This window comes from Pseudonaja textilis, chromosome 12 (assembly GCF_049901715.1).
Source record: "Pseudonaja textilis isolate UNSWEBS1 chromosome 12, rPseTex1.2, whole genome shotgun sequence".
NCBI classification, from domain to species: domain Eukaryota; kingdom Metazoa; phylum Chordata; class Lepidosauria; order Squamata; family Elapidae; genus Pseudonaja; species Pseudonaja textilis.
In genome coordinates, this window is record NC_142001.1 from 13,462,457 (window position 1) to 13,483,732 (window position 21,276).

Here is a 21,276-nt window from a genome sequence, read left to right on the forward strand (position 1 = left end):
GAGTTGTAAGACTACTTTTGGGAATTTTCCAGATAAAAATTAAGATAACCACTCTGTTAACTTTAAAAGGGAGCCTCAAGTTGATTAACTATCTCTAATGTCCCTTATTTGTGTGGGAACTTAGAATCTATTTTTGTTACACTGTGTGATGTCATCTCCTACACTAATACTTCCATGTTGGAGGCACCAAAATGCTTCTGTGGCGAAAGGATTTGCCGGTAACTTCACCATTGCCTGGGGGGACATCCAGTGGGGAGCTCATTTCATGTCCCTATGAAGTTGCCCACCAAAATGGTACCCGTTTACCTACTCGTGGTGGCCTGCTTTCAAACTGCTGGGTCAGCAGGAGCTGGAGCTCACTCCACCCTGTGGCAGCAGTGGGTCTCGAACATGGACTTTCTGATTGTCAGGCCAGCATTCTAAGCTTGTGAGCCACCATGCTCCTATGTTGTCTCCTGTGATTGCTGCATTCAGTGGTCAACAAGGTCCTGAAAGAGGAAGAAATATCTTCTCTATCTTTTTCCTCCCAAGTGTTCTGACCCAGTCTTCGCAAGTAATGATAAGCAGCTTACTCATGAGTAAACCACCCCCCTTTTCAAAACAGGGCAAGAAGAGTCTTTTATTCATGTGGATAAACAAAAATCAAACAAACAAAATTAGTCCCAACAAACCTGGTTCTGGCCAAGGAATCCAAATTGCTTGCTGTATACTAGAAAAGGAATGGTTGTCTGTGACAACCGGTCACTCCCAAACCCCTACTATTTATTTCTCAGCCAGGGAGGGGCAGGTAGAGTCTACATCTTCTTTTCCCTGAGATCCGGCTTATTGCTTTCCTTTGCTCTCCTCTCCTCTCTACCCATATGCACATCTGGGATGGGCCCCATCTGTTCCTCCCACTCACTCAGCTTAGGCCCAAAGACAGCTGCCTCTCCACCTGTGGGAGGATGGAAGACTCCGACTCCGCCTCTGTTTCTGATGTTGTTTCCTTATCAGAGACTTCCAAAGCTGGCCCAGGTTCTCCCTCGACCTCCTATTTGTCTGACCCTGTAGCTAGCTCTGCTGGCAGCCGACGGGCTACAACACCAAGAGACTGAATGGGAGGTATTTGGATAGGGCTATGGTATGGTGATCGCCACCATATGGGTATCAATATTGAAGAATATCAATTCAAATTAACATGGTTTGAGATGCTCTTAGAAACCTAGAGTCATCTAGAAGATCTAGGAAAGGGATGTCTGGTTCTTAAGCAACATCAGATTCTGTCCTCATGATAGTGCTTCATCTTCCACACTGGGAAAGAGAAAATCTAGAACATCTGGCAAATGTCAGTTTTTGGAAAATAAACTTGCTACTTTCGACTTCACCTGCAGTAGTACCAGGCAAGCTTACAGAACTGAAATATAGTTGCTGATTAATATTAGTGACTGGCAAACAGTGTTACTTGGATAATCTGATTGGCAAAGGACTCTTGTATTTTTGTATTTTTCAATCCTCATGATTCAGGATAAGCTCTCTTCTCAAAACAGTTGTTTGTGAAACCTTCTCCAAGTTTCCCATCGTGTTCCTCAAACTGCTACCTTCCTTCTAAAGCATTTATTTTGGTGTCACCAATTGTTTGAAATCGAATGGTGACTTTTATTATCTTATCACAAAAATCTCAGGAATTCAAGGCAATCTGAAATAAAGAAGACTGATTTTAATGTGTTCAATAAGAGCATTATTATATTCTTAACGTGTATCACCAGCAGTTGACAGTTGAAAAAGAATAGAATTGTTTAGATTTTTTTTAAAAAAATTAGTTATTACAGAAGGCATTCTCCATTCTAAACAAATATATATCTGATCAAGCAAAAACAAACCTCCCTCCAAACCCACCTCCCAATCTTTAATGGTGTTAAAAATATTAAATATATACAATATATTTGAAAGCAAAAGCAATTTCTTTAAAACAAGTTTAGAAGATCAGTGGTTTGACCCAGCTCTAAAATAATTGAAACAAGTTTTCATTTGCAAATAAGGAATGTTGGCATTACATAGAAATACTTTAGGCTTTTTAGTGCACATTAATAATGTACTCTTCTTATCAAAAATATTTAATACCAGCCAAAAGAGAATTTTATGGTTAATGTATATTGAAATAGATCTGACCTAGAAGTTGATTTTTACTAGATTGAAATTTAAATACAGCTTTTAAAGCTGTTCGCCCAAAGCACATGGAAAAATGATCAGCGTATATATATCCCCAGCTCCAAAATTCTTTCTTCAAATTTTTTAAAGTGCAAAGTTCTGTGGCTATTACTAGCAAATATAAAGATTTGAAGAATGTCATGCATTCTGAAAAGCATGTGTAAAAATTGGTTGAAAAAAAAAAGATTATTTAATGAAATATCAGAGCTCAGATTAGAATCAGGTCACAGGAAACAGTTGGTGTCAAGTAGATTTTTTTGTAGTTATTTTTTCAGTGGTATTTATTCAGATGTGGGAACCATGAAGTATCAGAAGCTCTCACACTACTAAGTTGCTAAATGAAACATTTTTTAAGTGTTAGAGCACAGTAATAATATTCCAGGTTTCTGCTTGTATACATGGTTTTATATATGTTAGAAAATACATAGCAAGTACCTTATCTCTCTTACTTAACATATTGATATAATGTGTTATAGTGAGGCATTTACTGTTTATAATAGCATTTGTGATTATTAATACAATTTCAGAATAATGCTGGAAGCAGAACTGTAGAAAGGGAAAATGACCTCAATATACTGATATACATTTACATTCACTCACACTCACACTCACTCACACACATACACACACACACTTCCAGCACTGACTGCTATGCTACGAGACAAGATCCTAACAGGAAAGGGACAACACTGGGAGATGTGTTATTTACTTTATCTCTATTTCTATAATAAAATAATAGTGGGTGAAGAAACAAAAAGAAACTATTTTCTTCCATTCACTGTGGTCTCGTTCAAATTCAGATTTTCAGGTTTAGGATGCGTTAGATTTAAACTTTCTGACCCAGGGTTAGGTTGTTCTTTTTTCAATTGGGGAGGAGAAGAAGAAAATAATAGATCATGTGTAAAAAAACAGCATTCTGAGGTAGTATCTATATACAACATGTATGCATGCATATATGTATGCATGTGGGTATATAGGTATACAACATTAGAGAGGTTGTGCCTGTGTGTGAGAGAGAGAAAGAGAGAGATGGAGGAAGGAAAGGAAGGAAGGAAGGAAGGAAGGAAGGAAGGAAGGAAGGAAGGAAGGAAGGAAAGGAATTGGTACATAGTGGTCAGCACTGATAGGTAAACTTCAGTCACAGTCATCTACATATGTTACACAGATCTAGAAGCCGTTTAAGGTGACTTATTTATACATTTTTCATAGTGGTTTGATTACAAAGCATCAGTCAGCATTGTCTATAAGAGCTTTTAGCAAATTTTTATTTCCACCTTTGCGCTATCACTTAGATGCCGGGTATGACGGTTGCAGGATCAAAGCACAAACTATGTTTATAGTCTCCTGAACACCTGTGGGCAACTTCATTTGAAAAGCAACTGGTATAGGCTAAACCTTACTTTTGATTTACTTACTTTAAAAAAAAATGAAAGTGTATGTGTGTGGTATGGTATATGGTGTGCACAACAGTATAAAACCACAGAATTTAGCTTTCTTTCATACACCTAATGAGAGTTTTAGAATAATACTTACAAACAGTTCTATATGCTTTGAATATTTTGAAGCCTTGCCATTAATTTCTGACTTTTTTCCCCTCGGTTTATTATTTTAAACATCTTTCCCTGCACACAAATATGTATGAGTTATATGTGTGTAGATGCAAATGTCCATGCATTTATATGTCTCGGTGTGTTTTTGCAAGCAATGAATGAATTTGGTGCTTTTTCCTTCTTAAAATTAGCAAATAAGCCAAGGCAGATTTGGAAGATGTTTTGAGTTCTAGACTACATTTTCCTAGGTCACCAAGTAAACATACGACAAAACAGGAATCACATCAATAGCAAAATCAAGGTTGTTGTTTTCTTGTTTGTTTGTTTTACAAAAAAACCTTGAATGTTTAAAGTGAATAGAAAGTATCAAAAGATTCAACAATCCAACATGAAGTTCAGAAAATACTTCTTGGATTTTTTTTTATAAATACAAATATCCTCTATTTACAATATATATTTTTCTCTTTGCTTTATTAAGGTACATGTCTTTTAATTTACAAAAAAATATTCCAGCAGAGTGAGTGGGCTGAGAAAGTACCAGAACATATTTAGATGATATCCTGCATTTGTTCCATTTTACATTTTTGTTCTCTAAAATCTCTAGTTGCATACTACTGGTTGGCTCACCAGCAGAATGTCAGAAAATGAAAAATAACATAGCCAAAATCAGTAATGGTCAGAAAAAAATTCTGCATCAAGTAAAGGAGGTTTATATTTAAGATGCTCTGATAATTGCATGAATGTTTTGGCTTTCAATTAGTAGGAAATGACTTATGTCATCTTTGAGTTTTAATGTATAACTTGTAAACACTATACATCAGGAAACACTTTGGCCATTCACGTAAGTTATCATTTTGACTTTATGTATTAAACAATGTGTATGCTAGAGAAATGTAAATCTGACTGATAGGAGCATCATTATTTGCTTATTTATAAATTCTTACAGAGATGACTTCAGAATTTTAGTAATTCTCTTTTAGTAAAACTATTAGTGATTGTCGGAAACATTTGTAGCACTACATTTGTTGCCTAGTTGACATCCTATTTCTACAAAACAACAGATCCTATCAGTTCCCTGTGAAATTAGTAAGAGGTTTTGAACTTTATGCCAGATATAAGTAAAGCCCTCAAGGTATTGGTTCCACACAAACAACTCCACAACTTTCCTTGATAATAAAGTACCTACTGAGGTATAGGTTTTGAACTTAGAGATTGAAACCTCCTCAGACAAGGCTGACCCCCTTAATTAGCTGGAATTCCTACATCTAGTTGTCTACTGTAATTGGTTAACATCTATAAGAAGGTAAGCCATGTTTTTCAACTTGCCCTGTATTCTTTGGAACAAGAGTGGGCAGTATTGTAAATCATTTTTTTCTTGGTCTAATAGGAAATTAATCTATAATAGGATCTATTTATCTATAATCTCTCTACAAGGCAGACATATGTACTTGCCAATTTCCTCTGTAGCTCATGCAGAAGCAATAGGTTTCAATAAGCAAAGAATATATAGATAGGTATCTATTATACTTGCTTTGTGATTGATGTTCTATGAAGCATAGAAACACTTCAGAAAATTAAAATGGAAACTTCATGCCTTAATGTAGACAATTGATGTACACGGTAGAAGTTTTGAAAAAGGGAAAAAAAAAAGCTATTTAGGAATCTTAGATGTGGTGTGATATTTTTGTTGCTGGTTTGCCTGGGTTTCAAATAACACTTAAAATGGTAATATTAGCTTTTCTTTGCCATCTCCAAAGTGCATCAAAGTTACTTCTGTAAACTTATTGGTGAGAATTGCTGTAAATAATAAAATAGTCCAAATACATAGAGGAGTAATATGCTTGTGAGTGGTGTTTTGCTAGCCCCCAAATTGTGTAAATTTTGTTTGTGTAAACCAAAGAAAACTAATTCTGATTCCTTACTCATCGATAGATTTAAACTCCAAAACATTAAACAAAGATAAAACAAGCAGTGTGGATTTCTCCCCTTCAAACTATAGATGTAAAGTTTATATATGTGCCCAATTTAAAAATCCTTCTTTAGTGGAATTTGCAAATGGTGCAGTCAGACTTTGGTTCAGTCCTATGATCTTGCTTTAAAGCAGCTAAAAATATCTTTCTACCGCTGAGGCTGAAGAGTTGTAATAAACTTTTGATTGAAACTTAAAGAGCTGAATCCATTCTGGTTGAAACCCTGAAATAGGAATCGAGAAAAATTGACAGGATACTGTTCCCCTGTGTTTGCAAAAGACAGTGTCTTATCTACTGCATCAGTTCATCTAAATTCATTAATATGCTGATTTTTTTTTCCTTTTATGTCAAAATAAGAATTAAAACTGAATCGCTGACCTGATATTTCGATACTGTTAATTTAAACTGGGGGAAAAAATATCATTCCCGTTGTTCGTGAGAGCTGCAAATAACTCCCTCATTCATATCTGCATCCTTGGTTGCCTGTTCACAACGGCAATATTAAAGGAGAAAAAGAGGAGGAGGAGGAAATAGAGCCGTTTTATAACACTGCTTTTAGCTCTTGAAGTTTTTCTTCATAATATACACTATGTTGTTGTTGTTTTTCTCTTTCTCTTCTACACAGGAAGCTTCGTAAAAAATATTTTTAACTTCTGCTCACGGTTGCTCTTCACGATCTGTCTACATCATGTTCTCCGTTTGAAGGGAACAAAATAGCAGTTTTTTGGCAAGGGAGGGTAGGGATCATACCGCTGCAATTGTTCCATTCTGACGAGAACGGGATCTTTCTAAAGTTATTTTCCGGTTATCTGGAATATAAAAAGGAAAAGAAAAGAACCGCGTTAAGATTTTAAAACATGGGATACTGCAGTGTCAAGAGGTTGGTTTTTTTTTCAGGCAGACCGAGATTTGAATCGAAGGAATATCTAAACAAATTATTAGGATATTTGATCGCAGAAATGTTAGACCGCCACGACTTGGCTGAGTTAAAGATGTATTGCAATCAGCACAAAATTGCTTTCCTGATCAGAGGAGATGAGGTGATAAAAGCATTGGAAAAAAAGCCCACCCAATTCTCCTCCCCCCACTCCCCTTGGATAGGGCAGGCGACAGTTAAGTGCTACGGAAAGTGCTACTATTTAAAATAGCTTCTCTATCCAGATGCTCTGTGAAAGGAAGTGTGGCATTATTATTATTATTTTTTCAAGTGGAGGAAATTCACCAACCCTCACAAGAATGATTCCGACATTTAGAGTATTCCCTACACACATTGCCAACAGAACAAGATAGGATCTTCAATTTAGAAGTAGTAAATAGTGCTATTCCTACCCATCCCTCCGACGAGTGATATTAAACAAGATACGCAGCAAATTCGGGATGAAATTTTTGTACCTGGCAATTATAACAATGCACGATCATCATGGAGATTAGCTTTTAAAAAAAAGGCCCAATGTGAATTAAGCATAACTACAATACAGGTGTGTGTGTGGGGTGGGGGGGTGGGGGAGGTATTCATATTTGATATAAATGTGCTCTTTCCTTAAATTTGCTTAGCAGTTTGTTTGTCCGGAACATTCGAGCGATGAGTAACACTTTTGCTTCATCCCTCGGTTTCGGATCACATGGGAATGAACAATTTATCAATTTGGCAATAAATTTGGCAGCTTCCCCCTTGAGGAAATAAATTACTGGTAGACATTGAAACAAGAGTTGAACATCTGTTGGGCAACAAATGGCCTCAGAGGTTCCTTCATCCACTCTTAATTAAGGTACCAGAACCAAGTCTCTGAGAATTCATCATCGTTTTCTCTCTACCATTTTCCTCTTTTTTTGGGCGGTCTCAGAACATCTTACATTCATGATTAGTACTGAGAAAACACACAACGGATGCAGCTCCTTGGGCCACTCTATAAAGCCTTAATAAGACCACACCTAGAGTACTGCATCCAGTTTTGGTCACCGCACTATAAAAAAGATGATGAGACTCTAAAAAGAGTGCAGAGAAGAGCAACCAAGATTATTAGAGAACTGGAGGCTAAAACATGCAATGAACAGTTACAGGAACTGGGTTTGGCTAGTCTAGTGAAGAGAAGGACCGGGGGCGGGGCATAATATTAAGGTTCCAATATTTGAGGGGCTACCACAGAGAAGAGGGGGTCAAGCTATTTTCCAAAGCACTTGAAGGCCAGACAAGGAATAATGGATGGAAACTGAACAAGGAGAGATCCAACTTGAAAATAAGGAGATATTTTCTGACAGTGAGAACAATCAACCAACAGAACAGAAGTTGCCTTCAGAAGTTGTGGGAGCTTCATCACTAGAAGTTTTCTAGAAGAGACTGGACTGCCATCTGTCAAAAGTGGTATAGGGCCTCCTGCTTGGGCAGGGGGTGGGTTAGACAGATGACCTACAAGGTCCCTTCCAACTCTGTTAATCTGTATCTGTACATTACAAAAGGGATGATAGGCTTAATAGACTTCCATGAAGTCCCTAGGTGATGACAGATGGGTAAAGAATTAGTCAATTTGAGTTCAATTTGCATAACATGCTTCAATGAATCCACCTTCATCAAAAGTTTGAAAGGTACCTTGTTTAGCAACACCACTTGGGACCTAAAATTGTTAAGTGATGTGTTTACAAGTAAAAAACAAAACAAAACACATGATTATGCAGCTCAACAACTGCATTCTCAGCAGTCCTGCATGCTGTCATTAAATGAGGAATTTGAGTCCTTCAATGAAACTCTCACAGGATGGTGGCTTCCTGCTGGTTTCCCCAATGACTTTTGCTTTTGGGAAGCTAGCAAGGAATGCTGCCAATCATGATCATGTGAATGTGGGATGCAACGATGACTGTCAATATAAGATCTGGTTGTAGCTACATTTTGTTCAGCACCGTCAAAAGTTCTAGCTTTGTAGCATACACAATATGTAACTAAGGGAAAATGCAATCATAACAGGTAAGTGGAAAACGAGGGAAAAGAGAAGCTTCTTTGGACAAAATATTTTGCTTTCTGCCCAGATAGGATCCACTTTAAAGAAAGACAGACATTAGATCTAATTTTTTTTTAAAGAGATCAAAGGATTGGGAGACTTTGCTCTCCATATTTTCTCCTTACTCCTCAAACCTGTGTAACAATAGATTTAATCATTTTTAACAGTAAGATATAAATAGAGGGAAACATTTCTTTGGGTGAATTGTATGATAGAACTTTCTAAATCAAGATTTTCAAGGGGTTTATAAACAACACATGTCTATTTTACTTCTATCAAAATGTGACTAGAAAGGGGATTTTTTTTTAAAAAAATATAATAATGGCAAATTAAAAAGGGGATAAACAATGGAAAATTATAATTTAATATAAATTCATGAATTGTTATTAGAACTATATAATTTGTTAAACACTGCAAATATGATTAGTAATATATAATCTGTAGTAAAAGGAGTGATGTTAAGAACATAGAAATTGACACAAAAATAATATACTGTAATATTGAATAATTAAGATTGATAATTTAACAAAATATACATATTAAAATTAAATAGTAAAAGATTGTTAACTGTATTAAATACAAAGAATATTGTCATATTTGTATCAAAATGTAAGACACTCCGGAGTCTGTCTGTCTACCTACCTACCTCTCTCTGACTTTCTCTCTGTAGGATATATATATATATATATATATATGCTACAACTTTAAAAGCACAACTATAATGATGTTGGAAAATACCCGAACAAAGCTGAATACCATACATGTAAGTACCTGTGAAAACTTAAGAAAACACACACACACTCACACTCACATATATGTGTGTGTGTGTGTGTGTGTGTGTGTGTGTGTATACATACATACATACATACGCTACAGAACATGGGTAAAAGGGTCGATTGTGTTTTCTTCCTGAATCAGATTCTTTCTCTTCTCAATGCCTGTTGTTTATATTGTCAAAAGTTACTGCTTTCAAGGAAGAGAAGGAGGGATTTGGACTTCAAGGTAGGGAAAACATTTCCTAGGCGGCTTTGGAGGTGAATATAGTATGACAAAGATAAGGTGAACGTAAGCGTAACTCTTGGGTGCTGACTGGGTGAGGTGTACTGAAGCAGCTCTCTTACACATATGGTCAAATAAATATTTTAGGCAGAAAGAAATGCACCATAACTGTCAGGGGGTCTATAAAACAAGTGGTTGGTATATGTTTCACAAATCTGCAGTCTTATGCCTTGCTCCTCTCAATCATAAAAGAACATTTTTGGAAATGGAGGATGTAAGGAAAACAAATGTCTCTAGGGCATCAAAACTCTCTTGACATTTCTGCTGATTATGCTGCCTTGAGGCTAGGTATCCAGGGAGAACAGCAAATTCTCACTGTCAGAACACAATAGAGAACACATTGCTTCAAACAGACTTACTTGGCACATCCAATTTTATTTGCTGGAACCCCAAATCTAATCAAAGTGGCTAAAAAGGAATCGGATACAAAAAACAACAACAAGAAGATGGGAAGCTCACCGTAGACTGACATGTGCCTCCACATCAAGGCACAACTTATATACTTTGTCCCTTTGTGTGTGTCTGTGTGTGTGTGTGGGTAGCAACACAAGACCCAGCTTTTGATAAGCTCTTAGAGCCAGAAATTGCTTTGCTATTTTCTTCTTCCTGGCCTCACTTCCAGAGGAAAGATGGTGGTGGATAAAGCAGAAGGTGGCACTGAACTTTCTTGAGCTTGTGTTCTTGTGAGAATACTGAAGGGAAAATGCACGATTGTGAGAAAAAAGTGGAGGAAGAGGAGGGTGGGAAGGGCTGTGTGAGCGAGCTGGGACTCAATGGTGCCTTAGGGAAACTGACAATTCAACAGTTCAGAACTAATAAAAGAGAGATCCAACCTAAAATTATGGACAAACTTTCTGGCAGCGAGAACAATTAACCAATGGAATGGCTTACCCACAGAAGCTGTGGGTGTGTTCCATCACAAGAGACTTTCAAGGAGAGACTGGACAGCCACCTGTCTAAAATAGTATAGGGTCTTCTGTTTGAGCAGTAGAAGATCTCCAACTCCCTTTCAACTCTATATTCTATATTCTATGTTATTAGCCCATGGATTTATAAGCAGAACTACATTAGTGGCATGGCAGCAGACAAGTTTGATGATGAAGTCCTTGCCAAGTGTGTATGTGTGTGTGTATTTCTCCCCTCCCCCAATTCAATTTGTGTCTGATTCTTGGAGACTGCCTGGTTAAGTCTCTGCAGTTTTCTTGGCCAAGTTTTTCAGAAGTGGTTTGCCATTGCCTGTTTCCTAGGGCTGAGAGAAAGGACTGGCCCAAGCTCACCCTGCTGGCTTTGTGCCTAAGGCGGGACTAGAACGCAGGGTTTCCCAGTTGCTAGTTGATATCTTTACCATTACACCAAACTGGCTCTTTGCCTAATATAGTCTTTAATTCACATGTATGAATAAGATGCACACAATTAAACATTGGAATTCAGTATTACAAGATGGTGGTGGCTACCAACCTGGCTGGCTTGAAAAGAGATTGGACTAGTTTATGATAACGGAATGGAATAACAGAAAAATGAGTTGGAGGTTTTTGATCAAGCAAGAGACCCCATACTATTTCAGACAAATGCCTGTCCAGTCTCTTCTTAAAATCCTCCAGTGATGGAGCACCCACAGTGTCAGGATTCCAGCAATTGCCCTAATTAAATCATGAGCCTTGAGCCAAGCTTCAAAAGAAACCAAAAGATAGGAGCAACATGTCCAGCATTAACCCATATGAAGCCAATTCTGCCCTACGTAATTTACAGTCACCCGTGACCCTGTTTCCCCCCCTCCCACCTGGATGTGTCATAAATCAGATTCTTCAATGAAGCACGTTTAATCACGTTCTCCAATTAAGGATTTTCGGGGGCAGAAGATCTGGTAGCTTAACTACAATCTTTGTAAGATAAGTGTTGGAATGTACTTCTGGTTTTAAACTGTCGCACTGTTCCTTCACATTTCCTTCCTCCACCCCTTGGTTATGGCAAATCTAAAGCAGACATAGGAATGCTTTATCAGCTGACATTACATAGAATCTTCTGTTTTGAGTTGCTACACAGCTTCTGAAGATAAGCAGTTCTACTGGTTAATTGTCCTCACAGTTAGGAAGTTTCTCCTTAGTTCCAGGTTGCTTCCTGGTTCCTGTTCTTATTGAAAGTGCTGAAGATCTATGCCCACAGCATTGAGCCACAATGGTACAGTGGTTAGAGTGCAGTACTGCAGGCTACTTCTGCTGACTGCTGCCTGCCTGCCATTTGTCAGTTCAAATTTCACCAGGCTCAACGTTGATTTAGCCTTCCATCCTTCCGAGGTGGGTAAAAGGAGGACCCAGATTGTTGGGGGAAATAGGCTGACTCTGTAAACTGCTTAGAGAGGGCTGCAAAGCATCTTTAGTTTAGTGGCATATAAGTCTAACTGCTATTGCTAAACTGGAAGCTGCCACGGAGCATCCTTGTTCAGTTGGTTGATCCCTCTGAGAACACATTGCTGGACCAGATGGATAAGGAACCTGACCCAGCAGGGCTCTGCTTTAGTTCTTACGTTTTCAACCTACGCGTCACCTGTAGCATGTCTTAGGTGTCACCTTAACATGATTTATGACTGACCTCATTATCTTTTCCCATGCTTCTGCTGTAATTCTCTAACTCATGTCTGAGATGGTTCAGCTAGATATCATGCCGTTTTTTACAAGATAATTCACCAGCTATCTTAAAAATATATTAAGGATGGGCATGTTGAGAAGTGCTAAGAAGTAGTCATTGAGTCATTTTTCTGCCTTTAATAATTTTAGCTGAAACTTTCAGGGGCACAGACAGATGGGGGCCCAATAAATCTGCCACTTTTGTAATTAGGAATAAATTTAAAATATCTCTGTCTGCTGGTTCCTCCTTGCAGCATAATAGAAGCTTTAAAAAAAAAATAGTGGAAAAAGGGATTCTATGCAGAAAATGAAATGAAGATCTTCTTTCTAGTTGTAAAGCTCACTTAGAGCTCATTTTGATTCTATAATAAAAGGTGCCAATGTAGAAAATGGAATGATATCTTTTAGAGTAGAATGGAGCTGGAAGGGACCAACCCCTCTATACCATTTCAGACAAGTGGTTGTCCAGTCTCTTCTTAAAAACCTCCAGTGATGAAGCACCCACAACCTTCTGGTATTTTGAAAAATAAGTGGACCCCTCCTTTTCTTTCTGGCAGCCCCTCAAATACTGATATCATGTCCCTTCTAGTCCTTCTTTTCTCTAAACTAGCCAAATCCAAATCCTGCAACCGTTCTTCCTATGTTTTAGTCTCCGGGCCTTTAATCATCTTAGTTTGCTCTTCACTGCACTTTTTCCGAAGTCTCAACATCTAATGGAGTTACCAAAAATGGATGCAGTATTCCAGGTGTGGTCTTACTAAGGTTTTACAAAGGGGTACTAATACTTCACATGATTTTGATTCTATGCCTCTGTTTATACAATCAAAAATTGTATTAGCTTTTTGGGCTGCTGCCACACATTGCTGGCTCTTGTTTAAATGGTCATCCGTTAGGGCTCCAAGGTTACTCTCCGAGTTATTGATTTTCAGCCAAGTTTCACTTAATCTGTACTTGTACCTAACTTGTACCGCATCCAATGTGCAATGTACATGCTTCCATTCATTTCTAAGCTTTGTCAGGCATGACTCTTGTGCTTGCCACAATGAAATACAACAGGGCTCCAGTAACTCGACTGAAACCTGAAAGGAAAACTGTACTTAGCTTGTAAATCCTAGTTGGAAAAAAGGACCGTTTTTGCAGATACTCATGGCTGGAATTTTTCAGCCTGTAAAATACAGGAATCCCAACCTATCTGTCATGCCCTTGTTAGAGTTGGACTCTGAGGGAGAGGGGGAGCCGCCAACAGGGAGTGGAGGGCTGGCTCCGGAGGTTGTGGAGGAGGCTGGAGAAGGGCTAAGGCCGGCTGGGCAGTCAGAGGAAGAACCAGGCCCATCAGAGGAAGAGGCAGTCAGAGGAAGAACCAGCCCATCCTAGGGCATCTTCATCCTAGGACACGCAGGGAAGAACAGAGAAGGCAACAACTTGGCTTATGAGAGAGGAAGCGGCCATGATCCCCCTCATTGGTTGACTTACAAGTCAACTTACAACCAGTTTTTCACACTAACGACCGTCGTAGCTTCCTCATGGTCATTGTGATCACAATCACTTGGCAAATGACTCATATTTATGATGGCGGTAGTATCCTGGGGTCACATGATCCCATTTTGCGACTTTCTGACATGCAAAGTCAACAGGGAAGCCAGGATCACTTAACCACAGTTTAATTAATTTAACAACTACTGTAATTCACTTAACAACCATGGCAAAAAAGGTCGTAAAATGGGGCAAACTCACTTCACAAATGTTTCACTTAGCCACAGAAATTTTGGGCTCAATTGTGCCCATAAGTCAAAGACTACCCATATTTCAAAACTAGAAATTTTTTTTGCAGGTTTTAAAGAACTGGATTTGGGAGGGGCGGGGGGCTTTGTATACTTGAAAGTTACACACTGGAGACAAAAATGTGTTGTTCGTATCTCCTGAAAGAGAAAGAGAACAAGAGAGGGGAAAGGGGAGGAGAGGAAAGGAAGGAGGAAGAGAAAGAAAAAAAGAAAGAAAGAAAGAAGAAAGAGAAAGGAGGGATGGAGGAAAAGAAGGAAGAAAAGAAAGGAAAAGAGAAAAGGAAAGAAAAAAAAGAAAAATGCTCAAATTTTAAAAGCTGTGTTAGGCAGCCTGGGAGAAAATATAAAGATACCTAAGAGAAAAAAGAAATCTGCTCCCTTCTCCCAGAAGTGGGAATTATTTACAACAAGGCAAATACAAACAGAAGCTTGGCAAAATTTAATGTAATACCCAATGAGAAAACCAGTCATGTGTACTTTGCAAGCCAGAAAAGAAAAGGTACAGAAAGTGTGAAATTGATCGAAAAGCCAAAACATTAAGGACAGCAAAGAAGCCATCTAATTGAATTATCTGCAGAAATTCCCCCAGAAATTAATAAGAGCTGCAAATAAACTTAGCCTCCCTTGATCAAAAGTGAGACAGAGGAAAGGAGAACAGATCAAGGATGTCCGTTCGCTTGTTTCCATTTTAGGAAGCAGTAAAATGGAATATTGTACGAATTCAGGTGAGACAAAACGGGAAAAAGCAATGTGAGCTGACTTGAATGGGAGAAGTGGTTTGCTGCCTTATAATTCCTCAAGAATACAGAATTCAGTGTCTGGGGAATATTACTTTTATTTTGTCTGAACTGGGGAGGAGGAGTAAGGTCGAAGACTGCCATAATAGAACAATATAAAATTGTTAAATAAAAGCCAATCAAGTTAAGTAAACCATAAAAAAAGAGAGAGAGAAAAGAAACAAAGGCCTCTTCAAGCAATAACTTTAAAAGCTTTGCAAAACCTGCTCCTGGGGGATTATCTGTAGTTGAAACAGCAAAGGAAGATTGAAAGGAAGCATGTTTATAAAGGCATTCACATTGTGAGGCCGTAAAAGTATATGTATCAAATATTTATTTGTTCATGTAAATCTCGGTTCATTGAAATGCCCTAATGAGCTATCTGTGTTTTTAGATAGAATAGATAGAATTCTTTATTGGCCAAGTGCGGTTGAACACACAAGGAATTTGTCTTGGTGCAAACGCTCTCGGTGTACATAAAGGAAAAAAAAAATTAGTCAAGTATCATAAGGTACAACACTTAATAATACTCATAAGCAATCAAATCATACTAGGAAACAGTCAATAAAAACAGTCAACTTCTTACAATTCCAGTATGACCAATCCAATTGAGAACCTCTTTGGTTAAGACAACAGGCTACAAACTGGGAGATTGTGAAATCTAGTTCCACCATAGGCACGAAGCCAGCTGTGTGACCTTGAGCCAGTCCTTTTCTCTCAGAAATGACTAGTACACATGTGCGAGGGGCACCTTTACCTAATGCTATGGAAGGTATCATCCCTTTATTCAGAACTCCTTCCCAGAAGTAATACAGAAAGACAATAGCATCTCTTGGAAGGGTTGCCACTTAAGTTATCCACAGTTGCCATTATCTCAGTTTAAGTACAAATGCTTATTCCACATTAAGCTAGCTTAGCACCCAGAGATTTGGTCTCCCTTCTTGATGTCATCTGTAGGCAACTGCCCACGGGCACTAACTATTCTGACAATTGTTTATATATTTTGCCTTGGAGGCAAAAGAACAAAGTGATTGGAGGGAAATGCAGGAAAACTGAGCCAATACGACCTTTATTTATTTAACTTCTCAAAGTTTTATTCAATGACAATCCAAATTGCTCTAAGGAAGGGCAGTTTTGTACTTCACCGATTAATCTTTCGGTTGCTGTTTATGCAGCATTTGTTTTTTAGTTTACAATACATATTATAAAATTAAATATCGCTCCAGGCGAGAATGCCTCCTGTCATCATATAATCAGCCTAGGATGTCAGACCATTATTTTCAAAGGTCTCCATCTGTCCAAAGTAACACACACACACACACACACACACAGAGAGAGAGAGAGAGAGAGAGAGAGGATATTTAAAGCCACCTTTGTTCATTCTCCAGTGTGCTTCTCCTTTAAGAATTAAGTCAAAACCTTCACAGTCTCAGGACCTCCCTCGCAAGCAAATGCTATATTTGAGGTCATTTTAAAGAAAGCAGTGCATTATTAAACAAAGAAGAGCTATTCTGTCAAAAAGGGATTACTTTGCTCTCTTTGCAACTGAGAGATTTCCTATGTAAATTGTCAGCTGCTGAGGCTCAGAGTAAAGTTGCTTTCAAGAGACAGGTTGAAGTTAGCAATGAGAAGAGAAGTTGGGAGGAATAAGCTAGTGTGAGCAAAAATTGGACAAGGGGTTTGGGGCTGAAAGGACCCTGGGAAAAACTAGTCAGCTTTTAACAGAATAACAATGTTGGAAGGGACATTGTAGGTCTTCTAGTCTAACCTCTTGCACAAGCAGAGACCCTCTACCATTCCAGACAAGTGACTGTCCAGTCTCTTCTTAAAAGCCTCCAGTGATGAAGCACCCACGACTTCTGAAGGCAAGCCATTCCACTGGTTAATTGTCCTCGCTGTTAGGAAATTTCTCCTTAATTCTAGGTTGCTTCTCTCCTTAGTTAGTCTCCATCCATTGTTTCTTGTCTTGCCTTCTGATGCTTTGGAAAATCCTATCTTCTTTGTGGCAGCCCCTCAAATATTGGAACACATGTTACTCCTAGTGACTGTTCTTTTCCCCTCGCACATACGTGCTAGTCACTTCCGGCTCTAGGAGGCGGTGCTCATAACTGCTACAAAGCCAAAGAGCCAGCACTGTCCGAAGACGTCTCCGTGGTCATGTGGCCGGCATGACTAAATGCTGAAGGCGCACAGAACGCTGTTCCCTTCCCACCAAAGTGGTCCCTATTTTTCTGCTTGCATTTTTACATGCTTTCGAACTGCTAGGTTGGCAGAAGAGGGGACAAGTAACGGGAGCTCACTCCGTTATGTGGCGCTAGGGATTCGAACCGCCAAACTGCCGACCTTTCTTATTGACATGCTCAGCATCTTAGCTACTGAGCCTAGACAAATCCAATTGCTACACGTTTTAGCTTCCGGTCCCCCAATCTTTTAAAGAGAAAAATCAACTAAGCAGGAGGTTTGATGGATTTGAAATAAAGCAAGTGCTGAGTTTAGGAAAGGACTAAATTGTAAATTGAATTTAAGTTACAAGTAAGTGCGAGGCAGGAAGGACTACAGCAAAAGCCCTTTCAGGGTGTGTCTATCAGGAGAAACTGCAGAACAGTTTAATTATTTCTATCGCTTTTCCAGCACTGAATCCAAGCATAATGAAGTGGAATTTGGTCTATACACCTCACAGAAGGCTGCCACAGACCAACCTGAACAAAAGCTAAGATGTGTGCAATAAGGGTACTGATTACGCCAAATTGCCAATGGAAACAGTAGGTCATTTAACAATCTTTCTGGTCAACCTCTAAATAACAGCTTCCAGATTAAGGCTATTTCTTTGGTGAAAATAATGAGATTAACATTTTATCCCTTTCCTTCACCAGATGTCTTTTTTCACACTTGTCATTTTGCCTTCTTCCATCTTTAATTATGTAACGTATCTCCCTTTTGAACTGACTGACTGGTTCAGAAGAAATGATAGGAATTTTATGTCTTTCTCCCGAAGACAAAGACACTGTCATGAAAATAGAGTTTTTCAGAGCGATTCTCCCTAATTTGCTAACGTTTTTTTACAGCTTTCTACATGCTTTGTAATAAATTGGACACAGGGCTATGCTGAGAGTTTAAGAATTCAGAAGATGGAAAAGCACCAAGTTTAAGTTTTGACCTATGTACTAAAAACTCACATTTCAAAATAGAGAGAGAGAAAAAAAACTCCATAATTGTACAATAGAGTGTTAAACAGCAGCTCTCCTGAACCAGCTAAAAATTTATGGCTTCGGCAAAGCTAATGGACTTATTGTAGTTTGTACTGCCTTGCTGCTATCATCAAGGCCCCTTTTCTTAATTCAGGCTCCACCTTTCATTCTACCTTAAGTACATTATTGGTTGAGGTTGGTCAATTGGATCCACCTCAAGATATAAATCCTATGGCAAGTCTTAAAACTATCTGTGGGTGAACTTAGTTCAAAAATATATATATTCCAAGACAAGAAATTGCGTTCCTTAAGTCCAGGAACCAGTTTTCTTATTACCTCCTCTGAACATGCAGATCAATACAACGGTAGCCTCAGTTGTATCTTGCTGATTTATTCAATTCCTAACAGACTCTGAGACTAGAAAGAGATTTTTAATGTATCTGCCTTCTGATAGCCAGAACAGTGGAATCCTTTCTTTTGGCTAATTAAACTTTTAAAACCCAACTGTTTTTAAAAGTGATATAGTTTGAATAAGGCTTCCTAAAAATGCACAGTAAAATAAATCTGAGTGTGACCTTTCAGAATTGACTTAAGATGACATTTATTGGGATTACTTTCCTTTGTAATGAGAACTCAGAGAAAGATCAAGTGACACTACCACGCAGCACGAGTCTAGGTGATAATCTATGGGGTGCTGTATTCTATAAGGTCAAACTTAGGGAAGTTGGCTGGTTTGGTATGTAGAAACAATTCAGATATTATGTGCTTGGATCTATAGACTTGTTGGAAAAGTTATGTATGGTTAACAAACTCTTCATTTTGTGCTTTTGTCTCAACCCATTAGAATTGAGGAGCCTGCAAATGCAAATAAGTCAATGTATCATGCCTTGTATCAGATGTTGGGTTCATTATTATCAATCATCGTAAACCTTTATTTATTTGGGCTAATTTTTCCCCTTCAGGCTTTCTAACCAAAGTGTTGTTAAGGCAGTTTGCAATAAAAATGAATGAAATGGAATATCATCCCTTACAAATCAGCCACAAAGCCAATGGAAGCAAAAAGACTACATCAGGGCTTTACGGGAAAACCAACCAACCAACAACCAACCAACCAACATTATGAATTGGATATCCAATTCCAAGAGTGTTCCAAGATCTGGGCAGCAAAATAGAGAAGGGACTTTCCCCCCCACAATCACTCGATATGTCAGAAAAGAAAAGAAAAGGAGGAGAAAGAGGAGGAGGAGGAGGAGGAGGGGAGGAGGAGGAGGAGGAGGAGGAGGAGGAGGAGGAGGAAGAGGAGGAGGAGGATTATTCTTCATGGATAAGAATATGTTAGCAGTATGTGTTATTAATAAACATTAGGTTTTATATTTTATTACAGATAAGAAAATTTTAACTGTATGTGTTATTAATAAACACTAGATTTTATAGTTTTATTATGAATTGCTTTGAGTATGGTTTACACAGAAAATATACAAATTAAGTGACAACAAAACCATAAATAGTACTGCACAGATTTGGAACAATCTTTTTTTATAGACAACTTGTCTTTTGGAAACTAAGATCTTATCCAACTTCGTTTTGTTTAAAGAACAAAGGGAAAAAATTTGGATTTTCTTTTTAAAAAATCTACTTAATATTTGAAAAATTAATTTAGAAATGCCATTACTTGGGACATCTTTTAAATGGCTGAGAGCTCTTCCATTTCCATAACTGGAGCCCAAATTAGAATTATTCCAAAACACGACCATATGCTTGCCTCAAGGGTTACAAGACAAATCAATCTCTTCCTTCCTCCCCTCCAAAGTAATTGGACTTTTAAATCACCCAGGAAAATTGGCCTCTTCGACAATACAATCTGAGCCATAAGTGGGTTTTTCTCTGTTGGGATGCAGTGAGAATAACATGGAGTTAGAATTCAAACAAATCATCGGTATTATTTCTATTTCAACAGCACCAAAAACATTTCTTTTTATAGTCTCATTGTGGCACAACTCTTTCTCTGTAGGAACAGGGTTGTTGGCTGAGCTATGTTCTTGTACCTGTATCTGAAGTCAGAGTAAAAACATTCTCTTATATCCATGTTGAGCAGTATGACAGATTCAGATATTGACTGGCTTTTTAAGAACATCTTCATTGGCATCTGCTTTAAAATCACTTTTTATGAGATGAAAACAGCTTGGGACAAGGTTAGGTCAATGGGCTCCTCTTTCCATATTTACTTATCTAAACTCAACCATCATTTTCAGGGGTCATTCTAGGGTCCCCTGTACCAAATGAGGTTTGGTGGGCAACTGTCAGAGAAAAGAGCTCTATTTGAACAGACCATATTGGAGCTCAGGCAAGATGGTATTATTCTACGCATTTTCAAATATTTTGCAGGAGATTACCTGGCTGACCATGAGGGAGGAATCAAACACATCATCAGTCATGAGTTGTTTCGCATCCACAAGAGATCTAAGTCCAACCAACCTTGAATTCCTTTCTATTATTAAGGTTTTGCAGTGAAGATAGTCTGTTAGGACACCGTAACATGTGGTGGCACCATCACATATAGTTTGCAAATTTTCTCTTATTCCATAAAACAAGCTAAAGCCTAGAAATGATAATTTTTTTCAATACTGCTAAGTTCTCACTCTCCTCAATTTATTCTCTTGATGATCTACTCAACATATCCCAAAGTGTCTTATAAGTCTATTCCAAAGGTGCTTTTTCAAGAGATAAGTGGACTTTCTGGTTTTTCTTTGAAGACGTTTCACTTCTCATCCAAGAAGCTTCTTCAGCTCTGACTGGATGGTGGGGAATGGAAGGATTTATACTCCTTGCAGACAGCTGGTTAGTTGCATTCTTTTAGCGAGTTGTTAAGGACACCTGGGGATTTATCTCTGTCCTCAGGGTCACCTGAGTGGTGCAAATGGGTATGGAGCCTTCTTGGACCTGTTGAAAAGACTGTGTTGTAGACTGGAGAAAGATGATGTCGTATTGGATGAGAAATGAAACGTTTTTTTTAAAAAAAAAAACCCCAGAAAGACCGGTTGCCCCTTGAAAAAAGCACCTTTTTGACCTGGATGATTGACAATCTCCATAGACACTTTTCAGCCTATGTTTTCCCTATTGATAAGTGGCATTTATAAGGAAATCATTG

The 21,276-nt window shown here is 38.2% G+C and overlaps 1 protein-coding gene across 3 annotated transcripts in view; it reads right to left on the bottom strand.

Moving 5' to 3' along the window:
* Window positions 1-1,676: 1,676 nt before the first annotated feature.
* The window catches only part of DIAPH2 (diaphanous related formin 2), a 262,348-nt gene continuing 242,748 nt past the window's right edge, over window positions 1,677-21,276 (bottom strand). For all 3 annotated transcript variants that reach the window (XM_087941081.1, XM_087941079.1, XM_087941082.1), the window contains one exon: window positions 1,677-6,516. In XM_087941081.1, coding sequence (XP_087797207.1) covers window positions 6,452-6,516 — 65 coding nt within the window. In that variant the 3' untranslated portion in view covers window positions 1,677-6,451. The remainder of the gene's footprint in view (window positions 6,517-21,276) is intronic.